Genomic DNA, 26102 nt, shown 5'->3' on the forward strand with positions numbered 1-26102 from the left:
TAGAAGGATGGGGCTGCCATCTTGACTTTGGTCATGAAAGCATTACAGGATCAGATTAACTTCAACTTCCTGGGAAGGGACTGGAAACGTCCATGTTAAGTGACGGAGGCGAGGACGGCCATCTTTAAGAAGGGCGTGACTGGTTGAAAATCGGTTCTGGTCTCTCGACAGAAAGTCGTCCCCGTGTAGCCCGGAGCCAGGGCTGCACGTCATAGCCCTTCTGCTTCAGGAGCCTGTTAATGAAACTGAGATTGCCATTTTGTTTAAGGGCACCTCTAATACTGCGTAAAATAATGATCTATTCTGAGGGTATTTCCCTGTGGTATTATCCACAATAGTTTGTGGTGAAAAGCACAACAGAATAAAAGTGCTATACCTCTTCTTGTTTACTGGCCACGTCACAACCATTATTTAACAGTAATCGATTTTTTAAAAAATATTTTTAGTTGTAGATGAACATCATACCTTTTTTTTAAGGTGGTGCTGAGAATCGAACCCAGTATCTCACATGTGTGAAGCAAGTGCCCTACCACTAAGCCATAACCCCAGCCTCCTAGTAACTAATTTTTAAGAGTCAATATTCTCTTTACTTCCACCTGGGCATGGAAATTTTAAGTAATGAATTGCCTAAAAGACATTTAAAAATAAGGAAAAGCAAAAGGGCTCAGGTAATTGACAAACTAGATTATCACTTTAGCACCAGAATAATTGGGTCAATAGTAATTTACCATCTCAGGGCCTGTAGGAGAGTTGAGGCCCATAAAGATGTACCAAGAGATACTCTAACTTCAGCTTACCAAGATGAGGCTCTGTACCAGGAATGGGCTGTATTTATCCTACTTCCCCCCTCTACCCACGTTAATTTTTCAACGCTTTTGGGAACTATAACAAGTCAGGAAGTGGGCATATGTGTAAAACATTGACTCCTGCTTTATGGTTCCATAAAGTCAGTGTCTGATCTTCCTTTTGGATTCTAGCAGCAACACCTATCAACATCTAAATTTCACTTTCCTCCAATGCCCAACTCAGCTCCTCCTTCCCTTAGCAGACTCTGTATGTGCTTTTTTTTTTTTTTTTTACCTTAATTATCACCATCACCATCACCACTACCACTACTATTGTTGAGTTTATGCATCACCAGGTTTAGAAACCTTTCAAAGGCAGGACAACAAAGTTGTTTCCCTCTTTTTCTTAGAAATGAAGAAGGGACTGGATTTGACTGAATCATTTTTCACCATGTGTATCAGTTTGGCTTTAAGAGAAGGTGACCAAATTTGAGAGCATAGTTGGGACAGCGAATATAACATGGATAATCAATGAAAATAAAACAATGCTAATATCCAATGGTCTTCTGCTTCAATAAAATATTAAAATGTGAATGCATCATATTTGGGATTTGGGTGTTTATTATATAAGCAGCAATTTCTTTATGAAAGGATTAACCATAAGATTTTTAAGCAATGAATTTTATGATTTTTTTTACATTTCCAAGTGATTTAAAATTTACAGAAAAGTTGCAGTAACAGCATAAAGAACTCCCATATACCTTCGCCTAGAGAAGTCATTCAAGTTTTTTCAACTGTCCCAACAATATCCGTTGTAGAAAACAGATACAGTCCAGTATCATGTATTCTGCCAACCTGTCCTCTGTGTGCCCTTCAGTATGGAAGAGCTCCTACCCTGCCTTGACCTTCACTTAACAAATACTTACTGTGACTAATGGTATTTTTCAAGCATTGTGCCATATTTCCAGTTCCACATGTTTTTCCAGAACCCTCTCCTTGAATCTGGGCTGGGCTTGTGATTCAATGTGCTTTCTTTTTCTTTCTTTCTTTCTTTCTTTCTTTTTTCTTTCTTTCTTTCTTTCTTCTTTCTTTCTTTCTTTCTTTCTTTCTTTCTTTCTTTCTTTCTTTCTGTGCTGGGGATTGAACCCAGGGCCTTGTGCTTGCAAGGCAAACTACCAACTGAGCTATCTCCCCAGCCCTAATGTGCTTTATTTTTAATGCTGAAATTTGGCAACCTTTTCAGAGCCCAATCATCAGAATGTAATTAAGCAGGAGATCTTTATCTGTCTCACACATGGACAGTGTGGAAAATGCAAAGTATTTTTGTTTATTGAGCACTTATTATTTTGCAAGCACCTCTGCAATACAACTAGTCCTTCTGATTTCTTTCAGTGGTTCTTTCACTCTCCACTATCTGTACCTCTCTTGAGACACTTTTGTACTTTACCTGGGAAGAAGTGTGCATTTAGTCACACACAGTGGCTCATGTCTGATTCCATCTACTCAGGAGGCTGGGGTAGGAGGATCACAAGTTTGAAGCCAGCCTGGGCAACTTAGTAAGACCCTGTCTCAAGATAAAAACTTATGAAAGGGCTGGGGATGTAGCTCAATGGTGGAGCTCCCCTGTGTTCAATTCCTAGCACCGCTAAAGAAGTGTGCATTTATCTCCTTTGGATTGTGAGGTTTTAAAGACTGGAATTTGTTCACTATTGATCTCTCTGCCCACTGTGTGCTCAATATACATTTACCAAATGAACACTAGAAAGGAATGACAGTAATGTTCTTTCAGTCACATGTTTGAAGCCCTGGCTTATCTTGGACAACTCCCATTCCTTTCCTCCCCATCCAGTGAGTTGCCAAGTCCGACTGATCCTCCCTCTGCAATGTTTCTTTCTTTTTCATTACATGTGATGTCACCTTGGCTTCGTGTTTCCTTCCTCTTGAATTATTGAAAAATTCTTCTGAACTGATTTTCTGGGCCTAAATTGTCACTCCAATTCAATGGGCAATACATTACATTGATCTTATTACTTACCTGCTTAGAAATCTCCTCTAGACTTAGGAGGCCAAGGCAGGAGGATTGCAAGTTAAAAGCCAGCCTCAGTAATTTGGTGAGGCCCTAAGCAACTTAGTGAGACTCTGTCTCAAAATTAAAAATAAAAAGACTGGGGATGTAACTCAGTAGTAAAGCACCTCTAGGTTAAATCTCCAGTACTAAATAACTAAATAAATCTTATAAAGTCCGATGTTGTAGCATTTGCCTGTAATCCCAGCTACTTGGGAGAGTGAGGTAGGAAAATGGAAAATTCAAGGCCAACCTGGGTAAATTAAAGAGACCTGTCTCAAAATCAGATTTTTAAAAAAGCACTGAGGATGTAGCTCAGTGATAGAGCCCTTGCCTAGTGTGTTTGAAGCCCTAAGTTCAAACCCTGGTACTGCAAAACAAACAACAAACAAACAAACAAACAAAAAAACAGGCCCTATCAAGTTCAAACTCTTCAACATGGTAATGAAGGTATCTGCAATCTGTTCCTGACCTACCTTATGTTACTTCTTTTCTCTAAGGTCACCACTTATGAGGACTTCACAAAGGAGAAGTACAAATAATAAGTGCTATAGTTCAGAGGTAGGGTAGGAGGACAGTATAGACTGATGTGAGGCGGGGAGTTCAAGATGGCTTCCTAAAGGAGGTCTGTTTCGCATTGCTCCTCACACCCACAGCCTCTCCTCTTGGCCCATATCAGGTAATGTTTGTGTCTAGGGAGGTGGTTATCCATCCTTATAAAAAGTCCAACACTCAATCTTTAGAAGGAGAATATATTCCTAAACCACACCTGGTTGGTCTAAGAGTTAGACTAAATATTCCAGAGTCAAGTTCAGTTGTTTCTCCTGCCCCGGAGTTAAACCAACCCTCTTACAACTGTGAACTACCCTACAGAAGTACTAAGAGAGAGGGTCACTAGATCCTTTCATCAATATCTTCAGGACTTTAACACAAGTCACAGAAGCTATACTGCCAGAGAACCATCAGGAATGCCATTTTAAAAAATTATTTATTTGTTTATTTGGGACCAGGGATTGAACCCAGGGGCACTTAACCACTGAGCCATAACCCCATCCCTTTTTATATTTTATTTTGAGACAGGGTCTTGCTAAGTTGTTTAGGGTCTTGCTCAGTTGCTGAGGCTGGCTTTGAACTTGCAATCCTCCTGCCTCAGTCTGCAGAGTCACTGGGATTACAGGAGAGCTCCACCATGCCTGGCTAGGAATGCCATTCTTGTATATAGATAGAATGACATCTTCCTCCCCAAAGTGGAGGAGAAAGAGACCTCCAGATTCTAGTTTCTCTTCACCCTCATTCCTCTGTAACCTGCCTTTCTTCTGGGAGGTATTTGATCTTTTTTCTCTTTTCTTTTCTGATTGCCTCAGTTCATTTTATTTTTCCCCATCTTGTCTATGAGTTGAAACTATAAGCTGAGCCTCAGCTTTCCATGGTCTCATACCTCTGAATAGAGTCCCCAACATCAGGGTCTCCTACCTCAGTGGCTCTACAACATCCTATTATGAGTCTATAAGAGCATTGAGTTGCCTTTACTCCTCCTAAGTTAGGCGTTCTCTCAGACTAGTGACAGACCTTTATTTGTCTCTGCATGCCCAATGTCCTACATAGGGAAAAACAAGAGGTACCCAGTTCTGCTCCTTCCTCTTGTGTCCACTTTCCTTTGCAGTCACTCCAGCTCCTCTCCTCTGGGTAATTATAGGATGACAGACAGGAGACTCTATGGGTGACTCTCAGATGCATCACGAGTAACAGAAGGTGGAGGTCTGACTGATGGGCAGCATCCTCCCACTGCTGGAGACTCTACAAGCTTCATACTGTCTCCCCTCTGAGGAAGAGGAGGCTGTTCCACCAGCCAATCCCAAAGCCTGATTTGGGGTTGGGGAGAAATGAAGCGTCAGCTCACATGCTTTGCTCACCAATTCTGGCAGCAGCCCAGCTTCCCTATAGCGTCCCTTTTTCCCTATTTGACTCCAGAACACAAATCTCCATCCTGCTCTTTCTAACCTTCACTCAGTCTCAAAGATGGCTCTACAGGATGTGTGCAAGTGGCAGGCCCCTGAAACCTGGGGACCATCCACTCACCTACCTCAGGCTGGTGACTGGGCTATACCCCAGGGCTGCAACCTGCAAACCTTCCTGCAGATGCATGGCCCCAGGCTAGCCCATGGCACCACCACCCTGGCCTTCCGCTTCCGTCATGGAGTCATTGCTGCAGCCGACACACGTTCCTCCTGTGGCAGCTACGTGGCCTGTCCGTCTTCATGCAAGGTCATTCCTGTGCACCAGCACCTCCTGGGTACCACCTCTGGTACCTCTGCCGACTGCGTAACATGGTACCGAGTGCTACAGCGGGAGCTGAGGCTTCGGGAGCTGAGGGAGGGTCAGCTGCCCAGTGTGGCTAGCGCAGCCAAGCTCTTGTCAGTCATGATGTCCCGCTACCGGGGGCTGGATCTGTGTGTGGCCACTGCCCTGTGTGGCTGGGACCGCTCTGGTCCTGCCCTCTTCTATGTCTACAGCGATGGTACCCACCTACAGGGGGATATATTCTCTGTGGGCTCCGGATCTCCTTATGCCTATGGTGTGCTAGATCGCAACTACCATTATGATATGACCATCCAGGAAGCCTACGCCCTGGCCCGCTGTGCTGTAGCTCACGCCACCCACCGTGATGCCTACTCGGGGGGCTCAGTTGACCTTTTCCACGTGCGCGAGAGTGGATGGGAATATGTGTCACGCAATGATGCCTGTGTGCTGTACATGGAGCTGCAGAAGCTGCCAGAGCCAGAGCCAGAGGGGAAGGCCAGCCAGGCCCATCCTGAGTCTGTCATTCCCCACAGAGCTGGAGAATGTGGAAAACTCTCTTCAGAGCCAGGGGAGGTGTCAGCAGAAGACTCCAGGATGCCAGCCAAGACTGAGACACTGTGAAAAGTGGCAGAACTTGAGGAACCCATGCTCAGGGTAGGGGGTTGGGGAGGCAGCAGGGGAAGCCCTGTTGGGAGCAGCCTCCCGGCATCGCTCCAACCCCTTCAGGTTGCCTGCTTCATTTGTCCCAGGTCTCCACCCTTTTGCCTCCTGGAGCTATTGATGGTGTCTAACATGTTCCTATTGACGCTCAAAAGGCTGGTCCAGCTTCTTTCCTGGTTCAAGCTAATTTCAGCAAACAGTTCCTGCCTGCCTACTGCACACCAGATGCCGTGCTAGGTGCTAGACCTTATTCTTTTCTTGCCATCCTTTTTTCTCCATTTCCCCATTCCATCCCTAGTCTGTTCTCTCCTGCTTTGTCCTCTATCGCAGTTCTAGAGTATTTGTCTCTTTCTCCTGGTCACTTTGTCATGTTGGTGAGATGTGACAGCCAGGAGGGGAGCGGCTCCTCTGAGAATGAGGTGGGGAGAGCAGCCCAGCTGGATGTGGGCTGGTGCAGTGATGGACACTCGCTGGTGGTGATGGGCTGCCTCAGTGGTCCTGCCCCTGGGCCTTGACTGTAATAACTAAAATGATTCCTCTTTTACTGAGTGCAGTTCTCATGGCAGCCTTCGAGGTGAAATGTTCCTTACTTCACAGAGGTGGGAATCAGGTTCACAGGGTTATGTGAGCTTGGGTTACACAATAGGTGGCAGCAAGGAGGCTTTAATCCAGCCCCCTCCAAAGTCTGCACTTTTTAAAAATTTAATTTAATATATATTTTTTTGTACCAAGGATTGAAACCAGGGGTGGCTTAACCACTGAGCAACATCCCCCCAGATATATATATATATATATATATATATATATATATATATATATATATATATTTTTTTTTTTTTTTTTTTTTTTTTTTTTTTTTTTAAATTGAGCTTCTTATTGAGTTGCTTAGTGCCTCACTAAAATGCTGAGGCTGGCTTTGAACTCATAATCCTCCTGCCTCAGCCTCTTAACCTGCGCCCAGAGCCTGTGCTTTCTGCATGGCCTCCTCTCCCAGGCCCTCTGCTGGCATTTGCTCTCTTCCTGCCAGGCTTCTGGGGAATGATGTGGAAGGAGAGAGAGGCTGGGTCAATCCCCTGCCTGTGGCTGGGGATCAGTGAACCCAAAGAATCCTAGGGCCTGGATGGGTGAGCTCAGGTAAGCTGCCCCACCTCACCAAAGCCTGGAGGCATCCATCCCTCTGAGCCCACCACTACTCTCCACCCTTCTGGTCCTGTCACCACCTCTGCCAGACTTCCTTCCCCTTTCTTCCCTTTCCTTCTTTCCAGATCTCCTTCCTGATGCTCCCTCTGGAGAATGAAGAGGGAGGTGGCTTTGTCGGGGCCCTGTCTCTCATGACTCCTCTCCAACTTCCCATGGATCCTGACTTGGATGACAGCTCCAGGAGGACCACTGCCCTCTCCCAGGCCAGGGGGGAAAGCCTAGGGGATGGGGCCTGAAGGAAGGTTACTGAAACTTTCCTCTTATCGCACTCATAAAGCTTTTCAGCTGCCTTTTCTCCCACTTGAACTGGCACCCCAGACTAAGCATTGCTCCAAGCTGGAGATGACCAGACAGGAGGAAATCTTCAGATTTTGGGCATGAGCAAGTGTCTTGTAGAGAGGAAGGAAAGATCAAGGTGGTGCTGAAACAAAACACTGGAGACAGGCAGGAAGGACCTGTGGTGTGGAAGGGGACCACAGAAAGTTGCCCAGTATAGGGGGACTAGCCTGTAAGTCAGGGTCAAGGAATCTGGCCAGCGGCTTTCACAACAACCCTCTTCACCCCTTGCCCACTCCCCCACCTCAGGAAGAGGTGCTGGGCTCTGGGAATGCTGCTGTGGACTACACACAACTCAGATCCCTGAGATTTTGTTTTTATTTATATATTTTTGTTTGCAGTACTAGGGATTGATTCCAGGGGTACCCCACCACTAAGCTACATCTCCATTCATTTCTATTTTATTTTGGGACAGGGTCTCACTAAGTTGCCCAGGCTGGCTTTAAATTTATGATCCTCTTGCCTCAACTTCCTGATAGCTGGGATTACAGGAGTGTGTCACCACACTGGCTCCCCTGAGATCTATGTCCCTCTCTTTCCCAAACTGGACAAGGCAGATTGAACCTAGGAGAGCAGAACTGGAGGGGAGTCCCCTCTTCTTGCATCTCCTTCTCCTGTCTCTTCCTCCTTTCTTCCATGGTATTGTCTACCTTCACTTGCTTTGACAGGTGAGGTCTCATTTGCTGGCCAAAATGAGGTATTTAAGGCCAGACTTAAGAACATGGGTCTTGCTGACAAGTCTGTTTCCTGTGCCCTGTCAAAACTTAGAGGAAGCCAGGCATGATCCATGCCTATAATCCCAGTGACTCAGGAGGCCAAGGCAGAAGGATTACCAGTTGGAGGTTAACTCAGCAACTTGGTGAGATCTGGTTTAAAAAAAAAAAAAAAAAAGGAAAAGAAAGGAAAGAGTTCTGGGGGTGTGGCTCAGTGGTAAAGTACCCTTAGGTCTGATCCCCAATATCAGGGGAAAATAATTAGAGGGGGAATTCCTCTAAGGGAATTTCGAGTTGGGGGAGGACTGTGCAGGCAAAGCCAACACCCCATTTTAATATTTCCCTCTCTTATTTGAGAATGGCCATGAGTCATTTCCTTTCTTGCTCCAGTAATTCCTAAATGTTTAATGAAGGCATCAGGATTAGACCAAAAGGGCAGAGATCTTGCCCTTTCTACCCTGAACAGAAAGACCTGTCCCCTCTGATGCCCTGTTTGGGATGCTACCTCAGTCCCCTGAGGCCTTGGAAGGATAGGTAGCCTGTTCTTACACAGGCCCTTAGGCTGCCAGGGGTTTATGTTTCCAGCTTTAGCAGAGTGAATGACAACTAGCACTGGAGGCTCTTTCTACCCCATTTGCCCTAATCCAGCAGGTATGGAAGGTGCTTTCCCTATTTTTAGAAGGGAGTATCACAGGACCTGTCCTAACTCACCTACTCCAGCTACAGCCAGGATTAGATTGTGTTGGTTCCTGGTCAGATCCCTTCTTTGCCTCAGGAAGTGACTACTGGAGATGCCAGCCATTTCCTCTTAGCTGCCATCCCAGGTGACTTGATTCTGCCCAGCAGCACGCCTCCCTGCTTCCTCCCTCCTTCGTGCTTCATAGGTGAATTAAAGGTGGGAGAGAGGGCCAGAATTCAGTGTGACTTGACTGTCTCATCTGAGCCCCCTTTCTCCAGTTGGCACTACAGGCTCCAGGAAAGGCTGACTTTCCCTCCTCAGCTGCTTATCCACCCCTAGTTTTTCTTATCCTGGAACTTCCTCTTCCCTTCTTCTTAGTCTCTTCTTTTGGGGGTCAGGGAGGGAACTGAACCCTGAGGTATATTCCAGCATTTTTATTTTGAGACAGGTTCTTAGCCTTGTGATCCTTCTGCTTCAGCCTCATGAGTAGCTGGGTTTACAGGTGTGCACCACTGCACCCAGCTCTTCTTAGTCTTTTATCTTTCCCCCTTTCTCTTCAGTACTCACCTTCCTATCCACCTTCTCCTCTTATTTCTTTTCTTTTTTGCTACTAGGGATTGAACTCAGGGATGCTTTGCCACTGAGCCACATCCCCAGTTCTTTATTTATTTATTTATTTATTTTGAGACAGGCTCTTACTAAGTTTTTCAGGACCCACTTGCTGAGACTGGCTTGAACTTGTGATCCTCTTACATCAGCCTTCTAAGTCACTGGGATTGCAGGTGTGCCCCACTGTGCCCAGCTCCACCTTCCCCTCTTGCCAGTTCCCACATCTTCATTTCCTTGGATAGTTTGATAACAACAGGGTACTGGGAGAGTTGGTAGTAGGAATGGGGGTGCATCCATTATCTCCTTGCTCTCCAAATGCAGTGTCTCAAACTCTCCTCTATCTACAGGATCTTGAAGTGAAATCCCCCAAGGAAAAGGAATGAGCTGGAAGGGCATAGGTTTAGGCCTCTTCTTCCATCCTTCAGCACAAAGGGAGCTCTGTCCAGAAACCTGAGTGCAGAAACAGAAGTAGGCTCTGGCTTTACAAAATAAAGTGTTTGTTTATTATGAAATTAGAGATGGAGGCCCCTCCCTTTCCTCCCTCTTTCCCCTTCCCCAGCTGCCTCCTCCTTTTCCCCCCTCTCCCTGGGGCCTGGAAAGCACACAACACAATGCCCAGAGCTGGGATGCCCAGGGCAGGCTGACAGCTGGGCAGAGCTCCAGGGAGGCGGCCACGTGGGGGCTGGAGCTCTCGCCCTGGGAGGCAGGTTGGCTCCCTCCTTCTGCTGGAGGCCAGTGGAGCCAGGATGAGGCCATGAGTGATGGATGGAACCATGCGGGCAGGTCTGTTAGGACAGGAGCAGCAGTGAGAGGCAGAAATCAGGGAAGGGCTTTTCTCCACCCCCTGGTCAAGCTGTCTAGGGGCACTGACCTGGGGCAGAGCATCCCCTGCAGGAGGGTGGGCAGCAGTGGCTGGAAGTTTCTCTTGCTTTTGGGATGGACGACCAAAAACCAAAACCAAAACCAAAAAAGCTAGTCACAGGGACTCAGAGAGGAGGGGAAGTGTGGGTGGGAGACAGACACAGAGCATATTTGTGGGCAAGAGAGACAGTATGTGAGAGCTTTAGAATTGCAGAGACAAAACAGTCACGGAGAAAGCAGAATCACAGTGAGAGAACAGAGGTTTAGGGTCAAAGCCATAAAACCCAGACCAGGACAGAGGGAAAGTGGCACTGACAGATAGAGATCCCTGGAGAGAGACAGACTGGGAGTTGAGGGCGAGGATGTCCCGGGGAAGGAACGAGGGACACAGGGACGGGAGGAAGCCTGAGGCCCCTGGCTGCTGCGGCCTGCCTGGACCCTGTGGGGGCTCACTCAGAGGGCCTGTACGGGCTGCCCCACCACGGTGGGCAGGGCCAGGGTCGGCGCTCAGGGGGCTGGGGGTTCCTTGGCTCCATACAGCTCAGCCAGGGTGCGGAAGAGAGGACCCCAGTCATCCACTGGCTCCGTGGGGCCAGGGGCACCACCGGCCTCGCTGCCAGAGCCCAGGGAGCTGAGGGAGCCGCAGGAGGATCCCCGGCCCTCATAGCCATACACCTGCACTGAGTCGTAGGGGGGCACGCTGGGGTCCTCGTCTGCCTCCCGTAGCCGCAGCGCAAGCAGCTGGGCCACGTCAGCTGGACCTGGAGGCCTGGGCTGGCGTGGCGCCCGGGCCCGGGGCAGCACGTCGCGACGCACTGGTGGGCCCGGGGCTGGTGGGGCAGCGCCATCAGGGTTCTGCAGGGCTGTGATGTCAAAGGCTTCCGTGTCCTCCTCGCCGCCACCCTCATCGTCGTAGGTGATGATGTTCTCGCGAACATCCTCTTCCTCTAGAACCATCAGTGCTTCTTGCTTTTGCCGCCGCAGAGCCACGAAGAGCACCACCAGGGCTGTAGGAGAGTGTACACAGGCCTCTGAGTCAACAATTGGGAACAGGACAGTGTTTCTATACTAAACACAGATAGGTCAGTTGGAAGAGAAGGCACTGTGGCCTAGGGATTACCAGTCCTAGGTTTGACATCTGGTGAACTTTGCTTTGAATCCTGACTTTACTCCTTACTCGCTGGTGACCATGGGAAGTTGCTTAACTTTTCTAAATTTCTTTGACCCTTGGTTTACTTAAGTGAAAAATAGAAAATCTGCTGGGTATGGTGATACATGTCTGTAATCCCAGCTACTCTGGAGGCTGAGGCAGAAAGATTTTAAGTTAGAAGCCAGAATCAGCAACTTAGTAAGACCCTCAGGAACTTAGTGAGACCCTAAGTCTTAAAAATAAAAGCTAAAAAGGACTGCGGATGTAGCTCAATGGAATAGTGCTCCTGGGTTTAATCCCCAGCACCAAGAAACAAAGGAGCAAACAAAACCTCTAGAAAACCTATTTTACCTCTTAGGGTTGTTGAAAAGATAAAATGAAGTACCACTAGTGATGTGCCCCCACCACACTTGGCACAGAGTAAGAGCTCAGTAAATAATTCTTATGATTTTTTACTGTCATTACAGATTGGTAGATCAGGGACATGAGGTCAGAGATTTTCTCTTGGACACATCAGGTAGTGGGAAAATCCTGGCATTAGGGGTCAATTAAAGCCCTATGTCCAGAGAGCTGTTTCCTTTCCATTCCCCCTTCAGGCCAGGATCTATGGCCCACTGTGGCCTGACTCACCAAGCAGGGTGCCCACACAGGTGACGATGGCAAGCAGGGCGCCAGTGCTGAGCCCAGTGGGTGAGAGCTGAGCCTCAGGCCGGCAGGACGCCACGGAGCCATCAGGCCGGCAGCGGCACACACTGACAGTCACTGTGGCAGTGCTGCTCAGTGCTGGCTGCCCCCAATCCCGCAGTTCTATGGGAACCAGGTAGGGGGCCTGGCGGGGCGGAGCAGGGCGGGAGGGCAGCAGCAGGCTGGCGGAGCCATCTGTGGGAAAGGGAAGGTGTTGGGGCACCTCATGGGACATCTTCCTGGTAGGATTAGTCCAGCCCTTACAGCCAGCTTCCCATGGGAAGGTTTGCAAATGAGTGTAAACCTACCTTTTGTTGGGTGGAAGTCTGACAGGGGCAGGGGTTAGGCAGGCTGGGCTGGGGTGGTGGAGGAGGAAAGGAGGGAAAGGCAGACATGGGCATGGTTATGGCTGAAGGAGGCCACCCACCTCTGTTGTCCTGGACAGTAAAGTTGGTATCAGGGCCCAGAGGACCTTGAAGGGAGACTCGGCTACTGTTGCCGACATCATCTCTGTCCAGGGCCCGGATAACCTGAATCAACTGAGAAGAAGAAAAAAGGCCTTGAATGGAGTGCTGCTAGAGGCCTGGAGAACCCAACCCACCAGCCTCAGCTGCTCACCTGGCCGGGGGCTGCAGAATCACAAACAAAGGTGTCATAGGGCTCAGCCAGCTGGGGAGCATTGTCATTCTCATCCAGGGTCTGGATGGCAACTTGCACACGGGAGGCCTGTGCGGAGCTATCTGAAGCCAGAACACCAACACATACACACCATATGTGCACACACAACACAGTTTATACACAACATACATAGTGCATGGTCATGGATGCCACATGCAGCACATAGCATGCACATTTAATACACGAAATAAGCATGTAATAACCAAGTAGCAGCAAACCACGTTGTGAAGCGAACACCACCAAGTACGTAGAATATTCACGTAGTACCCAAGATAGGTGCAATACACAAGATACACACAGTGGGAATTCAGTATCCATGATATATGTTTATAATAACCCACATGCAGGGCACATACAGAAGATGAAAGGTAAGTAGAGGGTGCATATGGGTTGTATGCAGACAAGGGTCATGAAATACACAAACACATTCATACCACATATTCAGAATGAGTGGTAAAAACAAATGCAATGTACATGAAGCAAATGTTTGATACACACAGTAAACGCAGCACCCCCCCCCACACACACATACCCAGGGCCCAGAAAAAGCATTTGCATGTACAGTGGGATGGATACACACACACACACATTCCATCAGAGGTGTGGGAGGCTATAATGCAGCAATGAGTATCACTTAGATTCGACCTTGGGGAAGAAGGGGCTTCACAGTCTACAAGGTGCAGAGCCAGGATGGCCTGGTCACCACAGCCAGACTCAGGCCCTCTATTCACCCATCCCCTTTGTCCTACCATTACTCTACCTTGTTTCCAACTGCTAATGCCATCCAAGAGATAATGCAGTGTGCACCTGTCACCTCTCCTAGGCTGAGCCTCCCAATTCCTTTAGTCTTTTTCCTAAGCAGAGGGAGAGTTGGCTGGCCCTGGCAAAAGGGGCTGAGGTCATAGCCTTGGCAGGGGAAGCTGAGTGAACTGCCTGGGATAGAGCCTGGAGACAGTATGGGAAACAGTCCATTCCTTCTCTGTAGGATAGGCCCAGGGCTGCCAGCCAGTACTGGGTAATGGTAGAAGCAGGATTGGCAGGAAGGTGAGAAGACAGTGAGGGGGACACCTACATACACAGCTACATATACACAGAAGACTGGCACAGGCATACTATGTATGTGTACACATGCACACAAGGCCATCCTTACAACCATAGACATAGCACTGCCAGATAGCATACAGTTGCTTACACAGAAACATAAACTCAGACACAGTTAAACACACATGAAAGCCAGTATGGTGGAGGAGATAACAGCTCAGACTACAGACCAACTGGGTCAGATGACTCTACCACTTAATCTCTGTATGACCTTGGGAAGGTACTACTCTTTGCCTGAGTTTCCTCATTCAAATATGGAAGGAAAAATCATATCTCCCATATAATGTTGTGGTGGTGATTAAATAAATTAATTCATTTTTGGTACTTAAAATAGGGTCTAACACACAATAAATAATAAATTATTATCTGCCTACAAACACACATGTACACAATACAGTATATAAAGCTACTTGCATACTATACACATGCAATCACATACATGCATAGACAATAGCAATATAATTCTATACATTCAATTGTAAACAAGTTTCCAGTTATATCCATATATTCACAAATATGTGTGTGTGTATATTTTTCACACATATGAAATTATACACATATCTGAGCGCTACCTACATGCACACATACTTAAAGCTCTTCACTGACATGCATAAACATCTTCATATACAGCCCCAACCTTGATATAGAGTATGAAGACAGCAGAGGTACAGGAAAGGGTAAAGGACTGTTCAGCAGAGGTACAGGAAGGGAGGGAGGGTTCCCTGTCTCCCCAGATGGGGGAAGCTGAACCATACTGGGGAGGGGCACAAGAAGAGCCTGCACATGGTGCCTACACTCCTCCCCTACCTTGAGGGCTTCCAGCAAACCTGCTCTGGGAGGGGCTGCTAGTACACTCCTCCTTAGCTCTGAGGAGGTGCCCAGACCTTTTCTGGTCCCCAGCTCCAGCCTGAAGCAGAGTGGACAGGGTAGGCAGATGCACAGGACAGGAGCTGTGAGGGCTCACTGAAGCAACACCCACTGGCTCTATGCTCTGGATTTATGCAAGTCAGGTGCGGGACAGAATTTAGGGTCAGAAGAGTGCTCAGAAAGACTGACTATGCCCAGCCCAGCCCAGCCCAGTTTAGAAGGCAAGGAGGCCTGCTTTGTGGTGAGGATCCAGGCTAAGGACTCAGGAACTGTACACACTGGTGAGGGTGTGATGGCAGTCACTGCCCTTCCCCACTCGCATGCTCAGGGACAGCCCCTCTGCCTCCTTAGGGGCGCAGGACTCCTCACCAAGCTCAGTGGCCAGCACAGTGAGGTTGTACCAGACACGAGTCTCACGGTCCAGGGGTACTGCTGTTCGGATGGTACCATCTTCAGGCTCGATGGAGAAGCAATGCTCTGGATCCGAGTGGGGAAGGATGGAGTATCTGAGGAAGATGGGACTGTGCTGGTGGCTGCCATCCCTCCTTTGTTCCCTCCCTCCTGTGCACCTTGTTGGACCTCATGGCGCAATTGGGCAGAGGGCCCAAGTTCCTTGAGCAGAGCCTGCCCCACGCACCCAGAGCCATAATTTAGGTTGGAGTCTCCTCAACAGGCAAATATTTCTGAGCGGTAACTGCCATTAAACACCTGTCCTAAGTTTCAGAGGGGATGTATTTCATGAGAGTGGAGAAAGAGGTACAGAAAGAGGTGAAAGCAGATTATACTACCTGTCTTTCAGACTTTTGGGCTCCATTGTGGGACACAAGGACCTGTGTTTCAGCCCTGCTCTGCTTTAGACCAGATGTGTGGCATTGGGCAGATTGTCTGACCTGTATTTACTTACCTGCAAAATGGGAATACCAGCACCTCCCTCCCAGTGACAGGGATGCTGGCCAGGCAGGTGGAAAGAATGGTTTGTTCTCAAGGCAGATTGGAATCTGAGCCCCACCACTTGCTGTTGGCAAATTGCTTAACTACTTACAGTTGGCCTCTAAAACAATTGGTAATGGTAATACCTACTTAATAGGGCTGATGTGAAAATTAAATGCTATCCAATGGGTAAAATGTGAAGCATTTAGGGAGGGATCAATAGAGACCCACTTGTCAAATGAAATTACACTTAGAAGGATGTGATGGTGCACGCCTGTGATCCCAACTACTTGGGAGGCTGAGGCAGGAGGATTACAAGTTCCAGGCCAGCTTCACCAACTTGGTAAAACACTGTCTCAAAATAAAAAAAATTAAAATGACTAGGAATGTGGCTCAGTTGTAGACTACCCTTAGGTTCAATCCCCAGGATTGCCAAAAAAAAAAAAAAAAAAAAAAAAATCACATTTGCCTGCACCACCACTGGGAGGTGCCACTATAACCTCCTCAGGGGATGGGTAGTGGTTAGCCAGGTCCTTCAGCCCTTCCCTGGGGCTGAGGTCTGCAGATCAGCAAGCCAGGTTGCAGGTGGGACAGTCTTGCTAGGAAGTGTGATCTGTGGCAAGGTAAAGGGGGCACATCCTCAGGTGGGAAGAGCCCACCTCTGTGCTCCTCCCCAGAGGCCCTGTCCCTCCCCAGCCCACATCCCAGCTCACCTGATTGGACTGGCTGGGGAGTCTAGGTCAGCTGCTGAGACCTGGCCCACCAGGGTCCCTGGAGCCTTGTTCTCCATCACTGCCAGGTGGTAGGCAGCCTGGGTGAAAGCAGGTGGCTCTGGAGCATCTTGCACAGTCACTCTCACTGAGGCCACATCCTTGAAGGGCCCTCGCCGAAGGTAGGCTGGGTCAATGAGTGTGTTGGTGGCCTCCACACGGAAGGAATAAGAGCGGTGGGTCTCAAAGTCTAGGGGCTGTGGTGAGATGGAGAGTAAGCAAGACATGTGGAAACCAGGGCAGGTTCAGCTCACAGAAGGTGGAGTCCCTTCCCTATATGCACCCAGTGCTAAGGGAGGTGGCACTGGAAAGGCTGTGGCCTAATGGTCAGCACATTACATAGTAATGTGGCTCTAGGGTTTTCCCCAGCTCTATTGAAGACTTTTTAAACAACTGTGAGCCAGTAATTTCCCCTTTCGAGGGCCCAGGGCCTCACCCAAAAGTTAAGATGGCCATGATCTCTAAGCTCCAACACAGGGGTCCTGAGTGTGTTTTGGAGACCAGTTAGAAATATGCTCAGCTGGTGAGGCAGGAGGAGCTGGTGTACGTGAGTCTGCAAGTGGGCCTGGGGATTGAACCCAGGGTCTCATGGCATACTATGGTAAGTTACCCTACCACTGAGCTACACCCCCAGCAGAGTTTGCATATGTTAACAGGCAGGAGGCTAACCTTGCGGACAGTGAGGAGCCCATCTCGACCCTGGGCATCTGTGCTGATGCTAAAGGCCTCTGATCCTTCCCCATCCAGGATGCTGTATGCCATGAGGGCGTTATCCCCCAGATCTGGGTCCTGAGCCTGCAGGCGGCCCACCAAGGTGCCAGGTCCAGCTGTCTCCACCACGGAAAACTGGTACAGGCCTGGGGAGGATGGAGGGAGACATGTTCTCAGAGTTGGCCCTCTTCCTTATCCCACTTCCTTCTCCCAGGGTTGGGGCGGGGGTGGGGTGAGGAGAGATGGTTTCTTTAGAGGCTATAGGGATGGGGTGGTCAAAGGACAGGTCAAGCACAATACTGCCCCCTTACTCTGAGGGAACTTGGGGGGGTTGTCGTTGACATCGCTGAGAGTGACGGTCACTGTAGTGCTGCCTGATAGCCCCCCCATGTGGCCGCCCATGTCCTTGGCCTGGATCACTACCAAGAACTCTTCCTGGGTCTCCCGGTCCATGTTGGGGATGGCTGTACGCACCACTCCTATGGGGAGATGCTAGGTCAGGGGTATGTCTGTCCTGGTGGCTGTCCCACCAGGCTCCTGAGCCCCATCCTCACCAGTCTGGGGGTCCACAGAGAAGAAAGGCAGTCCATCCAGCACTGTGTATACCAGCTTGGCACTGTTCCCATAGCTGGGGTCATCAGCGTCATGAGCAGTCACCTGGATCACTGATGTCCCTATGGGGAATCCCAGTACCCCACTCAGCAGCAGCAGGGCCAGGTGGGGAAAAACAGCAGATGAAGGGTACCCAGATGTAAGGAAAGCTGAGTTAAAGGAAGTGAATTCTGGGGCAGATAGCAAAGGGGGAAGAAGTGAAGGGGCACCAAGAGAGTAGAACTGGGGCATTCAGAACTGGGGTGCTCACCAACATTGGACATCTCAGGTACTGTAGCATGGTAGGGTCCGAGAGGAAACACAGGTGGATTGTCATTGATGTCTTGTACTTTGATGATGAACTCTGATGGGGGCTCCAGTGGCCGGTTGGAGGCTCGGTCCACAGCTTGGGCCAATAGCACATATTGTGCCTTCTCTTCCCGGTCCAGGCTTTTGGTAACATGGATATTGCCTGTGGCCTCATCAATCACAAATACAGTGCCTGCTCCCTCTCCAGTCAGCAGGTACTTGGTGCGGCCCTCGCCCCTGTCAACATCTGAGTGCAGCTGTAGGAGTCAGGGAAAAATGGCAGAGGGCTCCCAGTTCAGGGAAAGAGGTTGAAGTCTAGGTTTGGGTAGAGGGCTGGGAATCCTGAAGGACCAAGGTCATTGCAGAAGTGATAAAGTTGCAGGGCGGGGCCTAAGGGCCTGACAGAGTAGTCAGAGTAGACATGGGAAGGGCTAATCCTTACCTTGCCAATAAGGACAGGCTCTGGACCGGCATATTCCTCAATGACAAAGAACTGGTTCCAGACCCAGCTCCTTCGGGTCCGCAGTAGTGGAGGCCCTGGGCGCCCCCGGGACCCTGCCCAGGCCCGGACTGGGGCTGCCAGACGCCCCATGCAGCCCCAGCCACCCAGCCAGGCCAGTAGGAGCCTCACCAGGCCCCACATGTTTGGATTCCAGCCAGTGCTCTGTTCACTGGCCCGGGGTGCTGAGGCTGGGCTGGGCCAGGTGGCCCATGAGCTGGCTGGGGTGGAGGGGCAGATGCGGTGGGGCTACCCCATGGATCCACACCTGTAGGACAGGTAGCTGCTCAGGGTCAAGGAAACCCTAAACAATATTCCTCCCCAAAATAAGATGCTAAAGACAGATCTCCAAAGACACCCCACTGCCCAGAACCCAGACTAAGGCAGAGAGCAGTCTGCTCCTTTTCTCCACCCAGGCTCTGCCTGTATTCACCTCCAGCCTTCCAAACTGATAAATCTCTGACCAGTCAATGAGTAGAAAAGCTGGGGAGGAAAACAGAAGAGGGGATGCTGGGAGGGCTTGGAATCCCAAATCCTGCCTCCACTCTCCCACCTCAGGCATGTAGCCAGGGGACTGGAGGAGAGGGACTACTAGAGAAAGGGTTTAGAATTCAGGGGTTAGATTCAGAGGTGTGGCCTTAAAGTGTCCAGGGTCAGGCAGAGAGATGACAAGGAGAGCAGTCTAAGAAGGCTGAGAGCTCATAAAAGTCCCTCCCCTATGGGGAGCGCCCACCTTTCCAGATCCCATCCCGGGCCCACAATGCCAGCTGCAGTCCTTTGAAGGGGGATTGGTCTCATGAGGCAGAGTGGGGGCCAGAGCTAGAAGACAGGGGACAAGGTTTTAGGCCAGGCAAGGAGACAGGGGACAGGAGAAGCACTGGCTAAAGCCAGCGTAATTGAGGGCTGGACCCAAGACTAAGGGATTGTCTGGCAGAGACAGAGACAAGATGAGAGAGACACAGCAACAGAGGTGGTTTGGGGGTGGGTGGAGAGAAAGAAAGAGAAAGAAAGAGAGAGAGAGAGAGAGAGAGAGAGAGAGAGAGAGAGAGAGAGAGAGAGATCTAAAAAGCAAAGAGAAGTCATAGGTACCAGGCTTGAGAAGAACCGGGTTGGGGTGCAGAGGGGCTTTCAGCATGTGTGTGTGTTGGGGGGGGGGCGGTATCAGATCAGGCCTCAGGAACTTCATTCTGGGAGAGGGAGCCGCCAGGAACAGAAGAGGTAGGGAGAAGCTACGGGAAGGGAGCTAGAGAGAGGACCCTTCCCAGTGCTCTCTCTCCTCCCTCTCCTTCTGGGGGGCCTCCTCAGGTAGCTGTTTCCGCCCCTCCTCCTCCCCCAGAGCAGACACACACCTGACAGTCCGTTTGCTCCCGAGGGAAAGGAAGCCAGAGGGAAGCTGGGGACCAGAGAGGGAGGCGGGACGAGAAGAGAGAAGGGGATAGAGGCGTGGGAAACTGGATAGCGGGAAAGGAAGAAAGGAAAGGGAGTCAACAGAGGAGGGAAAGGAGAGCGGGAAAGGGAAATAGAAAGACAAGAAAGGTAAAGGAAGGAGAAGGCAAAAAAGATGGGAAAAGACAGGACAAGAGAGAGAGAAGATTGGGGAGAGGGAACGGGAAGAGAAGGCAAACAAGCAGAGAGAAGGAGGGTGAAGAGAAATAGAGGAAAAGGGAGAGAGGTGCGAGGGAAGCAAGGGAAGAGGCAGAGCGCGGGAGAAGGGAGCCGGCAGTGGGCTCCCAGCCACGGAGCGCACTGCTCTGAAGACACCCGCAGGCAGCTGGCCCCCTGCTGCTCCTCCAAGGATTTCCGACCCCAGGCTCCCCGGCAGGCGCCCTTACCTGGCACTACCGAGGGGCCCAGGACGGCGGGGAGCGGCCCCGCCCGCTCCCGTTGCCGGCTCCCGGGGGCGCAGCCCGGAGCAGATTCGAGCGGGCGCCGCGGCTCCGCTGCAGGTCTGAGCGGCCCCGGCGAGAACAAGGGAGCGAGACGGAGGGGGCGGGGGAAGGAGGCTCCGCCTGCGGAGGAACGAGGCGGCTCCGCGCCGCGCGGGAGAGGAGAGCCCAGCCTCCGACCCTCCCCGGCCAGCCGGGCCCGCGCGGCGGGGGCGGGGGCGGCGCCTCGCGCCCGCCCCCTCGGCGCTCCCGGGCGCATACAGATGCGGCGCCCCTCCCGGTCCCGGCCCGCAGCGTCCGGCAGGGCACTCGCGCAGGAGGACATCCAGGCCACAGTGCCAGGCCATTTCCAAAGAGCTGGCAGGGAGGGTAAAACAGCGAGCGCCAAGCGGCTAGCACGTCGCCCGCAGCGGAGCAAAGAGCGAGCGCGCGGTGAGGCGGGGAATTAGGAGCCCACTGCGGAGACCAGGCTCCCCGCACCCGGACCGGCTTTTGGGACTGGTGTGGCAGCAAGACGACAGCATCTTGAAATGTTTGCAGTTCAGAACACCGTAGCGCGCGGGCTTGGGTGCGCTGAAGGATGGCAGGAAGGTCCAGGGAGCCCACGAGTCGGGCCCAGAGAAAGGGTCAGGGACGCAGGCACGACATCGGCGGGAGGGCGGAGGTGGGCAGTGGAACCTTTTTGGGAAGCTCATTTACAAGGACCTAAAGAGCGAGGGGCTACCGCCCCCTGGTGGTAGTTGTGGGAGGCACCTTGAAGATAGCAGGTGACCAAATGCTTAATTGTGCACAGGACCAGGAAGCGGGAAGCTGGCCCTCCTAGCTCTGCTGGGGTGCTGCAACGGAAATAGGGTGTCCCATTCCCCTGGGGGTTCCCCCTTCCTCTCTAAAGTGAGTAAGACCCACAGCTTTGGACTGGTTAGAGCTGCAGCAAGTATAAAAGACTGTGGGTAGTCTGCTCAAGTGCATGGAATCACAGTCGTGACTGCTCCATGCAATAGTCATTCTCTTCAATTTGGCTTCTCACCCAAACCCTTTTCAACAAAAGCCACACACATACTTGTTAAAACTAAGTCAGATTTTTATTTTTTTTTCCATAGACCACATCATTTAATAATAAAAAAAATAAAAATAAAAATTGAACGAAAGGAAAAGGTGGATATAAAGTGGAACCAGTGGGCAAGAGGCAAAGGCTGCAGGACAGAAGAGATTGGGAACTGCAGGGGCCCGGGGACTCAGGAAGAGATGCTGATTCAGCTCATAGGTGACCCAGTCCTGGCCCCGGCTGTTCCCAAGAGGAGGCTGTGAGTACCCAAGGAAGGTGGTGAGTAGGACAGAGGGGAAATCAAAAGAGGCTTGGGGTACTTGGTTGTTCCCCACCTCTGGCCAACCACCTCCCTCCATAACCTAGCTCTTCCCTCTCAGACTTAATGGAAAATGAGAGGGAGAAGAGGGCTAAGCCCCAATAGATAGGTTAAGGAGAGTGTATGAGGGGGAAGAGATGGCCACTGCTCCATTTGGTTATGTGGGGACAGGTGGCAGTCATACTTCAGCACTGGGCAAATGGTGTGAAAGACCCTTGGTTACAGGGTGGTGGTGATTGTACCTATCCCTCTGTGGCCTTCAACCCCCTGGGGCAGAGTGGCTGGTACCTGCAGCTCTCCTAGTGTTTTCCCAGCTAGCGACGCCCACCCCTGTCCCGAACAGGTGTGCTCCTACTTCGGCTTCTGCTGTGGCGCTTGGTGTCTCTGCGATCCCTCTCCCTGCCTCGTTCCCGGTCCCTTTCTCTATCCCGCTCTCGGTCCCCCCTGTCCCGCTCCCTGTCCCTCTCTCTCTCCCTATCCCTCTCGCGGCTATGCTCTCGACGTTTCTCCCTCTCCAGCTGTCGGTTCCGTTCCCGTTCAGCTTCCTTCTCCCGTTCCTTCTGTTCTTCTTCTTCTTGTTCCTTTCGCCGCTTCTCCCGTTCCTTGGCCCGTTCAGCCCGCTCTGCCTCCTTCTGAACAATCTGTAGCCAGAAGGGCAGAGAGTAGGAATTGCAGCCCTGCTTGCCTTGGTCCCGCTTTGCTTGGATCCCTCACTCTTAAGCTCAAGGTCACTGTTAGCTTTGCTGTTAAACAGGAAGGGGGCAAGGGACTCCACATTTGCACCTGTCTTTCTCAGGAGTCTAAGTTTTCTTTAAGGTTTCTTTAAGTTTTCAACTTCTATATGCTGATAGACAATGGCATTATACACACCTAGCCTATTATTTCCCTAGCTTCCATCACCCTAGATATAAACAAATCTCTCTTCTCTTTAGTTGAATATTAAGCCTAAAATTCTCAAAAGGCCCATTACTAAGAAATAAAAAACAACAACAACAACAACAAACACACACACAAACTCTGGAAATTAAAAAAAGCAAAGAAATGGATGACTTTAACATGGATTTCTTAGCCAGGCCTGTAATCCCAGCTACTTGTTCAAGATCAGTTCTGGCACCTTGAAGTCCTTTCTCAAAATACAAAGGGTTGGGAATGTAGCTCAGTGGTAAAGTGCCCCTGGGTTTGAGCCCCAGTACCACAAACAAAACATGGATTTCTCACCTAATTAAAATCAGGTTCTAAGAAGCCTGGTTCTCATATGCACAAACTTCAGTTCCTGTCTGTGATCATCTTCACTCGGGTTTGATTTGTTTGTTTATTTATTTATTTGGCAGTGCTGGAGATGGAACCCAGGGCTTTGAACATTCTAAGCAAGCACTCTACCACTGTGCTGCATCTCCAGCTTTCAGGTTTGTATGGCACACTCATCTAATTGTTTCTTTTGTGTGTGTGTGTGTGTGGTACTGGTGAATGAGCCCAGGAGCACTTTAGTGGGCCACATCCCTAGTCCTTTTATTTTTTTCAGAAAGGGTCTTGCTAAGTTGCTGAGGCTGGCTTTGAACCTGTCCGGAGTCACTGTCTTCCCTTATTATCCTAAGCCAGTACCTGGGCCTGATCACTCTCAGCCAGTGTGAATCTCTTCTCTCACTGACCTCAAGTCTTGCTGGTATGAAGAGTGAAGGAGAGTACTCACCTGGCTGTCAGTCAGTGGGAGCCAATAGATGCAGGGAGCTGCCTTAGTCTTACGGAAAAGATCATCTAGCAGCTTGGCAGGTGGCTCCTCCTGGGCTTTCTCTGAGGTGTAAGGATATGAATCACATTTGATGCATATGACCCTAACCCATCTCCCCTTTGGTTCCCTGTCTCACCAACTAGGGGACACATATGCCCCCAATGCTAAATACCTTTCTTCTCACTCTTCTTCTCTTTAGATTTCGCACGTTCCTTGCGGCGGCGATCACGGGATCGTGATCGGGAACGGGGACCTTCTCGAACTTTATCCCGATCCCACTCACGCTCTGATCGAGTGCGCTCTCGTCGCTCCATTTCTCGCTCCCGCTCTGCCCACTGCTCCCTCACTGCCCGCTCCTGCTCCCGCTGCTCTGCCCGAGGGTGCTGTGGTGGCTGGACTGGGGGTGGGGGCGGGGGGTGAAGAGGCCTGGGTACCCCCTGTTCCTCAGTCTTAGTTTCAGAGGGACGGTCCACCAAGAGGCCCCGGTGGTAGTCCAGCTGTGGGCAGAGGAGGAACAGGACAGTTAGTTTGGAGACACTATCACTCCCACTAAAGGAGCCCAGGGATATAGGCACTTTGAGGAGCCCTAGTTCAACTAAGCGAACTAAGCGGGCAGGGAGAAGAGGGATTAATAGAATCTCAGTGATTACAGATTTGATATCTCAGCTGGAATGTAGCAGAAAATGGCTTCCTATCTCCCCTTCTTCCTCTCCTTAAGTTTCTTACCTCATCTTGCTCAGCATAGTCAGCACAAAGAAATTTGGGATTGGACTGGGGCCATTTGACCCCATGCAGAGCTGTGCGGGTGGCAACGGCTTCCTCTACTGTTGAGTACTGTAGAGGGAGAGGGCAGAGAGTCATGGTGTAACTTCAATCCTTCTCACTTGCTGCAATGCCCTTAAGCCTGTCCACACTGGTCACAAAAGGAAATATATACCACAACCTATAGAATCAGCTTCTTCCCCTCACCGTTACAAAGCAATGAGATTTGATCTTGTCAATCCAGAAGGCCTCTTCCACCAAGGTTCCTGTACGTCCCAATAATTCCTTCAGTTGGCCTAAAGTGAAGGGACGAACCTGCCAATGAAAATGGACTTTCAGGGTCTTAGGGCGAGAACATCCATATATCCAGTCTTTAAGATTTCCCAAGCTACTGTCACAGGTGTATAGCTTCCAGGTTTGGGCCAGGGCTGAGGGATTAGGAACCTTGTAGTAGGAATGTGAGAAGCATGGTATCACCCACAGACATTATTTGCCAAGCTCTCTATAAATTCTCAACATAACCCTGCAGGGTGAGAAGTTTTTTCTCCTCATTTTTTAAATGAGGAAAACAGTTAAGTACTTATTCAAGGAAATGAGTGAGTGAGTAACTGGCAAATCTCAGATGCATGAGACCAAAGCTGAAACTCTTTTAACAACTAAAAAGTCTGGAATGTGGGCCAGGTATGATGGTGCACACCTATAACCCCACCAACTTGGGAGGCTGAGGGAGGAGACTGCAAGTTCAAGGCCAGCATCAGCAACTTGGCAAGACCCTGTCTCAAAAAAAGACAAGACTGGGGATGTAGTTCAAAGGTTCAATCCTGTGTTTAATCCCAGTGACTTACCAAATTGGATATATGGACGATGTTACTGATCTTGCCCCTAGGTGGGGAGGGCACCTGGGCAGTTCGAACTGGGTCATCAATTGTAATGGAAACTCCAGACTTCTGCTGGCTAATGGAACGTCGAGTTAAAGTATCTCCTAAAGTCACTATCAAAGAGAGCATAAGAACAGCTTTCAGTAGGGAACAATGTTGGCTTACCTCCAAATATGACTCTTATGGTTCCTTCCTCTATCAAGCAGCCACTCTTCAATCTACATGTACTGAGCATTCATAATGTGCAAAGAACATTATGGCTAATCTCAATGTGAAGATTCAAAGATTAAACAGATCCATACCCAGCTCTCAAGTAGCTTTAATATCTAGAAGAAGATGACAAATATGGAAAACAACCGAAATAAAAGGCAGAAAACATCAAATGCCTACAGAGGTCCAAATGAAGTACTTTGGGAATCAAGGAGCTGCATCATATTCCACTTACCTTTCTTTACTTCATGCTCCACAGGTGGTGGCAAGGCCACCTCTACTGACACTTGGGGAGGTACAGGGGGTTCTGCTTCAGGCTCCTTTTCTTCTTCCTCTTCTTCTCTCTGCCCATTCTCTTGGCCTTCTGCAGGTACTACCTATAAAGGTACCAGATAATGGGGTGGGGGGGTCGTCTATCAGACACCACACTACCACATTTTTTTCAGTCTCTGGTTCCCTGGTGAGACACAGTAGTAGAACCAATCTAGCAGGCTCCTTCTGCTAAGAGGAGATTTTTAGTTTCTTTTTTTGCAGCACTGGGGATTGAACCCAGGGGCCTTCTACCACTAAGCTAAATCCTCAGCCTTTTTTATTTTTCCATAGGGTCTTCATAAGTTGCCAAGACTGGCTTTGAACTTGAGATCTCCTACCTCAGGCTCCTGAGTAGCTGGGATTACAGGCCTGAGCCACTAAGCCAAGCTAAGGGGAGATTTTATTATTCAGTTAACCCCCACAAGACCCTGAGATTGTTACTACATCAACTTTGTCTTAAGA

General features: G+C 49.9%; 3 protein-coding genes across 7 annotated transcripts in view; 1 reads left to right on the top strand and 2 right to left on the bottom strand.

The window, feature by feature from the left end:
- Positions 1-4869: 4869 nt before the first annotated feature.
- Psmb11 (proteasome subunit beta 11) lies at positions 4870-5772 on the top strand. The gene has a single exon (XM_047537541.1). It carries the CDS (start codon positions 4870-4872, stop codon positions 5770-5772), a length of 903 nt encoding a protein of 300 aa, XP_047393497.1.
- Positions 5773-9609: 3837 nt separating this feature from the next.
- Cdh24 (cadherin 24) lies at positions 9610-20460 on the bottom strand. Of its 4 annotated transcripts, XM_047542513.1 has the most exons (14): positions 20332-20437; positions 19233-19318; positions 18443-18767; positions 17963-18257; positions 17655-17774; positions 17412-17579; positions 17059-17246; positions 16333-16586; positions 15059-15195; positions 12662-12783; positions 12471-12582; positions 11990-12238; positions 10971-11216; positions 9611-10133 (listed from the first exon to the last, which is right to left on the bottom strand). In XM_047542513.1, exons 3-14 carry the CDS (start codon positions 18641-18643, stop codon positions 9853-9855), a joined length of 2373 nt encoding a protein of 790 aa, XP_047398469.1. In that variant the 5' UTR covers positions 18644-18767; positions 19233-19318; positions 20332-20437; the 3' UTR covers positions 9611-9852. The 4 variants fall into 4 exon arrangements, with proteins under 4 accessions (XP_047398471.1, XP_047398469.1, XP_047398468.1 ...); XM_047542512.1 differs by lacking the exon at positions 19233-19318 and having other exon boundaries at positions 20332-20460; XM_047542514.1 differs by lacking the exon at positions 19233-19318 and having other exon boundaries at positions 9992-10133; positions 10220-11216; positions 20332-20460.
- Positions 20461-21445: 985 nt separating this feature from the next.
- The window catches only part of Acin1 (apoptotic chromatin condensation inducer 1), a 37516-nt gene continuing 32859 nt past the window's right edge, over positions 21446-26102 (bottom strand). For both annotated transcript variants that reach the window (XM_047538668.1, XM_047538669.1), the window contains 7 exons: positions 25564-25705; positions 25086-25231; positions 24448-24555; positions 24205-24312; positions 23651-23975; positions 23440-23540; positions 21446-22390 (listed from right to left, as the gene is read on the bottom strand). In XM_047538668.1, the coding sequence (XP_047394624.1) occupies positions 22064-22390; positions 23440-23540; positions 23651-23975; positions 24205-24312; positions 24448-24555; positions 25086-25231; positions 25564-25705 (1257 nt within the window). In that variant the 3' untranslated portion in view covers positions 21446-22063. The remainder of the gene's footprint in view (positions 22391-23439; positions 23541-23650; positions 23976-24204; positions 24313-24447; positions 24556-25085; positions 25232-25563; positions 25706-26102) is intronic.

The sequence above is a fragment of the Sciurus carolinensis genome, chromosome 2, assembly GCF_902686445.1.
Source record: "Sciurus carolinensis chromosome 2, mSciCar1.2, whole genome shotgun sequence".
In the NCBI taxonomy this organism is placed as follows: domain Eukaryota; kingdom Metazoa; phylum Chordata; class Mammalia; order Rodentia; family Sciuridae; genus Sciurus; species Sciurus carolinensis.